Here is a 9,902-nt window from a genome sequence, read left to right as displayed (position 1 = left end):
CTTTAATATTTCTCTGCTGATTTTAAAGCTTTCTTCCTCTAGCTTTAGGTAAGAAGTCTTTAAAATCCATGGGCTATTTCACCGTTCTAGATTGTGATAGAGGATGGTTATTTTCAAATTCCAATAGCAAACACAAAGAGAAGATTTAAATTTGGCAAAATAATTGAAGCTAGACATTATATAAATAGAAAATAAAACTTGCAATGACCAAAGAGCCCCCTTTTTGGTTGCAGTAGATTGCATCATAATGCCCACAGTGAAAATACTAGATTTTTCAGAAATCGGGTCCTCTCTAGCAACAATTCAACAAATGCATGTAAACGTACATCTGTGAAATAAATCTGCCACAGATCCTGCACCTGGAAATGAGGTCTCGAACAGGAAGCCATTTATTATCACAATAAATTATATCTATAATCTACAGAGACCCCCCACTCCTTAAAAAAAACAAAAACCAAAAAAAAAACCTAACTTGGAAATTATAAAGACTCACTTGGGAAAAAAAAAATGATGAAAGGTTGATCGGCGTATAATTCTTACAAAACTGCAAGCAGTATTTTTTTAAACATGTAGTTTAAAAGACAACGTATACATGCTTTTAGAGCTTAATTTCCTTGCATTTGTACTTAAGAATGAGACTGACTTTACCCGGTATCTAAATTAATCTCTAGAAGTAGCTAAACTATGTCAACCTTAGATTTTTAAAGCAGTATTGTGATTAAAATAGCCCTTGGAGACCTTAACTGCCTACCCATTCCCATACGCACCAGGAAGAAATGAATGTACATCTACCTCTTTTTCTCCGAGGGTTCCTACTCTTGAGCATTACAATGTGATGTAAGCTTCAATCTCTTTTGTACTTCTAAGTAGTGCAGGGAAGATTCTGGAATACAGCACTGCCCAGCTGCTCTCAGAATCTGTCTGACCGCGGAGCTTGCTGCATGTCTAGATCTCTTCTGATGATCTCCTTTTAACTAAGTTTGGGGTCTGGTCAACATGATTGCATTTTCTAAGCAGAAAAGAAAACTGCCAACATCCAAAGGCAAAAACAATAGGAATTAGAAGAACTCCAGATTCATCTTAATTTCTTCCTCCCACCTCCTTCTACTCTCCTTTTTGGCTGTGGTTATACAGGGCTCTTAATGTCCACTGCCACGGCCCACCTCTCTGCCCCCCCCCCCCCACCAAAGGCCTGAAATCAGAATCTGGGGAGGGAATCTGGGCCATGGCAGTGTCCAGGGCTGAGGAAAACTGGCCATCCAGTCACACAGCTGGCCCTTGCTCCATGTACATCAGAGTAAGACACTCTTACATGTCCTAACACTCAAATTCAGCCAGATGAAACTTAAAAAGAGAAGTTAGAAAAAAGTTTCTTCCTTTGCAGATGTTCCTGAATTTGTCACCTTTATCATTGTACCTACATATGAAATAACTATATAAAGCACCTTAAAATAAGAATTCCTTCACCAAACTATTCTATAGAGAATTATATAAAATACTTCACCTATGAAAACAGTCCTATATAAAGCGAAAAAATATGTTAAAATACAAAATTAAAATGACTATTCTTGGGCTTCCCTGGTGGCGCAGTGGTTGGGGGTCCACCTGCCGATGCAGGGGATGCGGGTTCGTGCCCCGGTCCGGGAGGATCCCACGTGCTGCGCAGCGGCTGGGCCCGTGAGCCATGGCCACTGGGCCTGCGCGTCCGGAGCCTGTGCTCCGCAACGGGAGAGGCCACAGCAGTGAGAGGCCCGCGTACCGCAAAAAAAAAAAAAAAAAAAAAAAAAAAAAAAGACTATTCTCAACTTAAAGGCTAATTTGGAAATGATGTAATTTCTAGCTATTGCCAGAAATCTTTTTGTCTTGTATTACCACTTAAAATTAGTCAGTACCCAAATGCCTTAGCCAACCTCACTTATTTGCAGCAAGAATTCATAGTACCGAGGGCAGAATCCCAAAATATGTAGAAGACTGTATCTCACAATGGTGTGTCTTTAAAAAATGAACTCAGTACTTCTTTATGTGTGATATTTCACTGCCTTTTGTCTAGCTATTATAAGTTCGTTACCCAGTGTACTAAGTTGATTATTCCAGAATTTTTCCAAGCAAAAAGTTAGGCTGATGAGTATTTCCAGGGTCATCATCCATTTCCCTTTTTGAAAGAAGGCTCTAAATATGCCCTTTTCCAGTCTTCAGGCACCTCATCAGTCCTCCACGAGTTCTCAAAAATGATATCTAGCGGTTCTGTGATGACTTCGGCCAATTCATTAAGAACTCTAGGATGCCAGCCATTGGGACCTGTGGATTTGAACATATCGGGGTTATTTAAGTTCTCCTTTACCCATTCTTCCCCTAGTCCATCATGGATTCGTGCTCCAATTTTTAAGTCATACTTGTCCCTTTCTGGTTACCACATGGACTTCTGAAAACCAGCTTTCAGTCTCTGCTTTTTATCTATCAATTTTCTCTTTGAAGCTAATAAGAGAAAAATGTATTTTATTCTTCTCAAGCCTATGTTTTGTTTAAAAAAAAAAAAAGGTCTACTTCTCTTTCCTTTCATGTTTCTTATAAGAAAAGGAAAGTTAAAACGCAATAAATAAATAAAAGTATATCTTGTAATAGTTTGCCTTCCTGAAATCACATCACTGAATTCTACACTCTGGCAGCCTTAGTCATAGGTAACAGTCAACGTACTGCTAAACATTTCAAAGGCTACCTAGCTCATGCTCAGAGGGTACATATCCATCCAGCTTGTCTGTACAAGTGCTAATTCAAAATGTACCTTCCAAAATAAAAAAAGATTCACAATCATCTTTAATCATGATTTGTATGCACATAACTTTAACACATAGGCATTTAAAAAGCATAGTTGTGCATGAACTGGAAAGAGATGAAGAAGCATTTCTTACAAACAGTAACCTAGTTGAATTCATCTGCTATTGTGTGGTCATCGGCACCAGTGTTCTGGGATTGATATTACACTAATTATCTCCAAGCTCTGATCCGTGTTGACAGTTTTAACCCCTTCGTGGTCACCATGATTCCTCCAAAATTGAAAGACAGCAACAGATTACAGTTTCCTGCCCATCTGTCATAGTTATGCCCTGGGCCTAGAATCCCTTGACAGATCGAGAATGGACAAAGGAGAAGAAGGAAAAAAAAAGAGTGCAAAGGAAGAATGAGGATGCCTGGGTCTCTCCTATGATTTTTGATATGACAGGCAGGCTGTGCTGCTTGGATTCAACGATTTTCTTGTTGTTGTTTTTTAACTGGAAAAGCTTCTGGAAATGGTTGAATCAATTTTGCTCTCTTTTGTTTTTGTTTTGTTTTGTTTTTCTAGTCTATATCTCTCCAGTGGTACCTCCAGTTTTATCTCTTGCAAAAAAAATCATATTGCAGGCATTATTAAGACTTTTAAGAAACAATTCTGCATATTTCTCTAGGGCATAATAATTTGTTTTAGCATATGCCATCTTCACCCTTGCTCAAACCTGCCGATGGCAATATGTTAACTAATATGTCACCATTCATTACTTTGCGTAATATCATCTGGCAGTTGCATCTAAATGGATAGGAAGTATTACTAGCCATGCTCAGGAAGTTTCTTTCTCCAGAAAATCAAGCTGCTTTCAGGCCTTTTTCGCCCCTGTAAGACCAAGTAATAATATCTTACTACTCACTAATATATTCACATAGTCACTCAGATAAACCCATACCCAAGCCAATCAATGCCTCCATGAAAACGAAACTCCTGTTATAAACTATGTAAAAGTAATGTTCAATCTGTCTTGACAAACTAAGTTTTTTTTTTTTGAGGGGGGAGTGATCAAAGTTACCTTAACAGCACGAAGGCAAAACTGTTTCATTTTTAATGCTCTAATGAATGAATGAATGAAAAAGCATTGCAACAAAAATTGTATTTGCTATAGAGTGCAAGCTAACTTGCTATTTCTATCTGAAAAACCAGAAAGAGCCTCAGGTTACAGCATTAGGGTTACTAAGACCTCAGGAAGACTACAGCTGAATTCTGAAGGGGTCACAAAGGAAGGAGGCAGCATCTTGAGGACATTCTTATTAAAATGATTCTTAGATTCTTAGATGTCTGCACCACACCTGATAGGCTCTGCCTGAAGTCAGCAGGATGACCTTGTCTACTGTTAAAGGTCATTTTATTCCAGGAACCTGTGGAAATAAAGAAAACGCCTTTGTACAGACTATCATCTAGTAAACGGGCAGACACCCTCCACCTTAAACTTATCTAAAGATGTGGACCACGAAGTCATTCACAAATCTAGCATCAACCTAACAGCCTCGGAAACCTCTTGTGTCTTTGGTTCAACAAAAATAAATCGCATTCATTAAACAAGCCCAGCCGTGCAATTTGCTACTTTTCATTCTTTGGGGGAGGGGGTGGGAGGCAAACAGGATTTCCACAGTTGGGTCATGGAGAGTTTCAAGATGTGACAGCAGTCGCAGAGAACAGTAATTAGCTGAGCACATGGTGCTTCGTGATCATAGGAAACGTGAGTAATTTCCATGCTAGGAAGCCTCCTTGGAGCTCTGGCGCCTGGCATGCATTGTGACATCCCAGATCCTTTTCCTTACAGACCGCAGTCCTCAAGCTGAATAGAAATGAACAGATGTTCACAACTCTGACCAGCTTTAAGGAGATAACTGCTAGAAATACGTCTTATGGGCAAACAAGCGATGCCAGTCCAGCCTCATTTCACAGAGCTGCTCCTACCACCTCACATTTTTTCCTTTCATTTTCCCCCCTAAATAATCCGGCATACTCCTACAAAGAAAAAAGACCTTTCTTCACTCCACCAAGAAAAATAACAATCTGTTTATATGTGTTTACAGCCTTCTTTGGATATGACTAGGCTGACTTAACAAATCATGAAAGGAATTGCCTCAAACCTGGTCCTTTCTCAAAATTCATAAAAGTCAACCTCTGGACCAATAAATAGCAAGTTATATTTTTGGTTCTACTAATGCTCCTGAAGTTTTCCTGTTTTTAAAGTTTGTAAAAATTGAATGCCAGAGGTTTGTAATATGCCAAATTATTATCTATGTCTACGGAAACATTACTAAAAGGTTTATACTCTGGTTTGGCCTAATTCTTCCCCAATCTGCCTTTGAGCCCACTCTCAGATAGTCCTACATCAGGGCCATACAAACCTAATTCTTGGGCTGAACTGTGACTTTCTCAGTTTTATTTGCTCTAAGCTCTTATGGGGGATGGGAGGGGTACAGGGACAGTCTTTCATTTCACAGATACTTGGCAATTCTAATCTATGTTAGAGTTCCAATCTGAGAAACAGAGGGGGTGGGCAGGGGTGCAGAAAACGTTATTTAAGGAATAAAGAAACTATTATCCTGTGGTTAAACATTAAATGTTACGAGATTACGTTTTCTTGTTTCTCAGTTGATTATTCTGATTTTTAACTGGCTTCCAGTCTGTTGCTCTTTTCAGCTTGTGATTTTCCCCCTAATTAAAAGGCAATCCGAGTTATATGCAGGCTAAACCATTTAGAGGTTATTTCTCTACTGTGATATTAGGTTAAAGGATGTAGCTTCATTGCAGATGTAGAACCAATAAATTCTCCACACGTGGTGGCTGAGATAAAAAAAATAAAACTGGTGACTGTAACATAACAGGCCATGCAATTCCCTTGTGGGGGGGGGCGGGAGGGGGTTGACTCTCTCATAGGAAAGAACTAATAAAGAACAGTGGCGCAAATGCTGCCTTCTCTCCTCCTGGATGGCACAAGGCACACAAATCTGAATCTTTGGGTGGTTGGTGATAAGACAAGATTTTTTAACACGTAACTTTCTCAACATTCAACCATGTCACACTACTTATTGTTACGGAACCAAGGAAGGTTGGTAATTTGATAAGAGACCGGGGAGGTCGGCGGGTGTAAATACAGCCTCATTTTAGCTGTAAATTTCTCCAAAGGCAGAAACCACATTTTACACTTCTTTCTGTCTGCCTCGGGAATATTATACATAGCATGTCACACACTTCTACTGCTGATTGATTCAACTGTCCACAGTATAATTTTTACATACAATTTCTCAGTAAACAAAGTTGCTATTGAGAAATGTTAGTCTAGCAAGTCAGATAGGAGTATAGTTTCCTTTGCCTACACAACAGAGAATAAAATTGCAATATGTTCACTAAACCCATCTGCATCTTCACAGTCATCTTTCAGTTCCTCGAAAGGCCTCTGGTGGGGGGGGGGGGGGGCACCTCTCAGCTGCTGGGAAGGCTGAGGCTGCCTCCCAGCCCCCAGTAGGCTGGAGGATGCAATGTTATGTTACACAATGAGCTGGCATATATGTCCTTTTTTCTACAGGGGTTTTACAGGGTAGGTTTCCAGGGATTCTATAGAAAAATGTTTGGCCTGCTCCAGTATGATCCACGTATATTTTCTTTTTCTGACTTTAAACACAAATACCCAGACGCATTATAAACCATTCTGTACAACTATCCTGCCTCCATCTATGGTGTGTACTTGGTAAGTACTGATTTACTATCTAATTCCTGGAACAAATTAAACAGGTTATAATAAGCTGAACAGCTTCTCGCCACCTTCTCTGGACCCACAAGAGTTCTAAGCTTCACTCAGGACTGAATCTGCAGGTGTTAAGCAAATGGAAAGTATACTGGAGAGGATGGAAATTCTCCTACCCCTTATTATTCAGAAAACTCTCAGGAACAAATTCAGAGGTTAAAAGACAAAAGCGTCTTTATTAATGCTCTCCTCAGGGCATTCACCGATTTTATAATTTTTCCAACTGAATAGCTATGTAAATTTCCGATTTCTTAAAACCACTTTGTTATAGTCATCGTTGACATATTCTGAATATGCTAAATTCCCCCCACACGGAGGGCAGCCCACAGGGCTGTGGTCGGCAAGTGGCAGCAAACTCCAGGAGACCAGGCTTCAGAGGCCCGGGACCTCCTCGCTGCCCAGAGTTGGGTCATGTCTTATCTCTACCAGGAAGAAATGATCAGGGGTTTAACTGTTGGGAATTCTGAATTCTTCTTTCAACAATTTTATAATAATTAACAGCTGGTCACAACATGAAACTGGGGCTAGGTCACCACACTTTCAAGAAGTTTAATAGTACTGTTACGGAGGCAAAATAGTAGCTGGAGGGGACAGTGCTTTTAAGAACAAAGAGGGATTCTGAGCATGTTTACAGATGGAGTGGAAGGATTCCATGGAGAGAGACCAAATGCAAGAAAATAAAGGCATAATTATGGACCATAATTATGACTAGGGCCAAGGGTAGATACCCAGAGGAGGGATTAGTCTTAGAGGGGAGAGAAGCAATTCCTCATCAGAAACAGAGGGAAAGAAGAACAGATGGGCAAGGACGTCAACACACTTTGAGATGAAGGAGAGAGCGAGGGAGGTAGCTCGTGTGCAACGGACTTGCAGTTCTCAGGAACGATCTAGCCAAGGTCATCTGCAGAAGGGGAGGTGAGAGAGGAGCAAGGGTACAGTTTTAAGGCGCCTGGAGGCGGTAAGGGAGGCCTGAACTGGGACATGAAATCAGTTTGACAGCTGCAGGAGGGCAGACTCAGCTGGGCTGGACTGCATAGAATTACAGTGAAATGAGCTTTTAGAGTTTTTCTGTATTATGCTTCAAAGTCTCCAAATACTACCCAAAATAGGGATCAAGACACGGGCCTGGAAATGCTCAATACAAGTCCAGAATAGAAATAATGATAAGTGCTACAGTATGTTGTATATGAGTGTTCTGTCTTCCAGTAAAGCTCTTTAAGGCATATTTGATATGCCTTTGAATGAAACAGTGCCGTTGATGACTAGCTTGGTCTGTTTGGGCTGCTATAACAGAATACCACAGACGGGCTGGATTATAAACAACAGAATTATTTCTCACACTTCTGCAGGCTGGGAAGTCCAAGGTCAAGGTGCCCACAGGGTCAGTGTCTGGTGAGCCTGTCTTCCTGGTTCACAGACACCACCTTCTCACTGGGTTCTCACAAGGAAGAAGGGGCAAGAGAGCTCTTAGGTCTCTTTTATTAGGGCATCAATCCCTTCCTGAGGGCTTTACTCTCATAATCTAATCACCTCCCAAAGGCCCCACCCCCAAATACCATCACATTGGGGATTAGGTTTCAACATATGAATTTTGAGACATAGACATTCAGTCTATAGCATCATCTGTCTCTAACCAGGCTCCCTGGCTACCCATTTAAGGGTTTCTCACCTCTCTGTCCCTCCGTCTCCTTCTCTCTCATCTACATACTCACAGTAAAATCATCCTTTATTATGTACTAATGGTGCTTGAAACCACCATTAACACTAACCTGCTAACTCTGATTACAATTATCATTAATGTAATTACCATCAACTGTAGGTTTATAGTACCTATTACAATTATTACTACCTGCCTACCCCGCCAACAGTAAACGGCTACGAACAGTAACTGAGCGACCTTCTTCTGTGCCAGGCACTGTGCTAAGGACACAGTATATTTAAACATAATCTCCTTTACTTCTTACCACAAGCCAGCGTGATGGCTATCATGGACTCAGTTTTACGCATGGGGAATCTGAGGCTTTAAAGTGTAGATACCCTGAGAGGGTCAAAGAGCTAATCAGTGGCAGAGCAGTCCTGTCCCACAGCAAAGCCCAACCTTGTAAAACTATGTCTGCACTCCCCATCATTTTTGTTTTTATTTATTTTTTATTTTGGTCCGTGCAGCATGCGGGACTTCCTTGACCAGGGACGGAACTTTGTGCGTCCTTCAGTGGAAACGCAGAGTCCTAACCACTGGACTGCCAGGGAATTCCCCCCATCATTTTTGACTGTGAATGTATAGTAGTTAAATAGCATCCTCCAAAATTCACATCCACCTGAAACCTCAGAATGTGAATTTGCAAATACAGCCTTTGCAGATGGTTTAAACTCTGGAGATGAAATCATCCTGGATTTAGGGTGGGCCCTAGATGCAGCCACTGGTGTTCTTTTAAGAAGAGGAGAAGACACAGACACACACCGAGAAGAAGGCCATGTGAAGACAGAGGCCAAGAGCGGAGTAATGCAGCTACAAGCCCAGTAATGCCAGGAACCACCAGAAACTGGGAGGGGCAAGGGAGAATTCTCCCTTCGGGCCCTTAGAGGGAGCATGGCCCCCTCCCCAAACTGTGATTTCATATTTCCAGACTCCAGAACTGTGAGAGAGTAAACGTCTGTTGTTTGAAGCCACTCAGTTTGTGGTACTTTGTACAGCAGCTCTCATAAACTAATATGGAATCCTTTCACAGAAATACTTAATTTCTCAAATGCTCTTGGGAGTATTTTTAATCACTCCATCATTTTTAGCAATACACGCAAATGTGATTTTAGGCAAAAGGTATTTTATTTTTATTCAGGATACAAAATGTTGCATATAATGCTTACTTAGATATTATATTTAATGTCATTCATAATATATAAGAACATTTTAATTTTGTCCTATTAAATAAATGATGCAAACTGTTATATGATTTGTAAAAAATACATTAAAAACTATATGCTGTGTTTATGCATCCTCCATGTATATTAAGATGCAGACTGAGATTTAACTATTTCCTACAGCATCAAAAATAGAAAATAATCAGGGCTTCCCTGGCGGCACAGTGGTTGGGAATCTGCCTGCCAATGCAGGGACATGGGTTCGAGCCCTGGTACGGGAGGATCCCACATGCCGCGGAGCTACTAAGCCCATGCGCCACAACTACTGAGCCTCCCTGCGCTCTAGAGCCTGTGAGCCACAACTACTGAAGCCCGCGTGCCTAGAACCCATGCTCCGCAACGAAGAGTAGCCCCCCTTGCCGCAACTAGAGAAAGCCCACACGCAGCAACAAAGACCAAACT

At 41.0% G+C, this 9,902-nt stretch overlaps 1 protein-coding gene across 1 annotated transcript in view; it reads right to left on the bottom strand.

The window, feature by feature from the left end:
• Positions 1-1,806: 1,806 nt before the first annotated feature.
• Positions 1,807-9,902, bottom strand: part of SAMD5 (sterile alpha motif domain containing 5) — a 54,187-nt gene continuing 46,091 nt past the window's right edge. Inside the window, exon 2 of the mRNA XM_030852853.2 lies at positions 1,807-2,298. Coding sequence (XP_030708713.1) covers positions 2,236-2,298 — 63 coding nt within the window. The 3' untranslated portion in view covers positions 1,807-2,235. The remainder of the gene's footprint in view (positions 2,299-9,902) is intronic.

The sequence above is a fragment of the Globicephala melas genome, chromosome 14 (genome assembly GCF_963455315.2).
Source record: "Globicephala melas chromosome 14, mGloMel1.2, whole genome shotgun sequence".
Taxonomy (NCBI): domain Eukaryota; kingdom Metazoa; phylum Chordata; class Mammalia; order Artiodactyla; family Delphinidae; genus Globicephala; species Globicephala melas.
The sequence above is the reverse complement of the archived record's forward strand: the minus strand, read 5'-3'. Positions and strand labels throughout refer to the sequence as shown.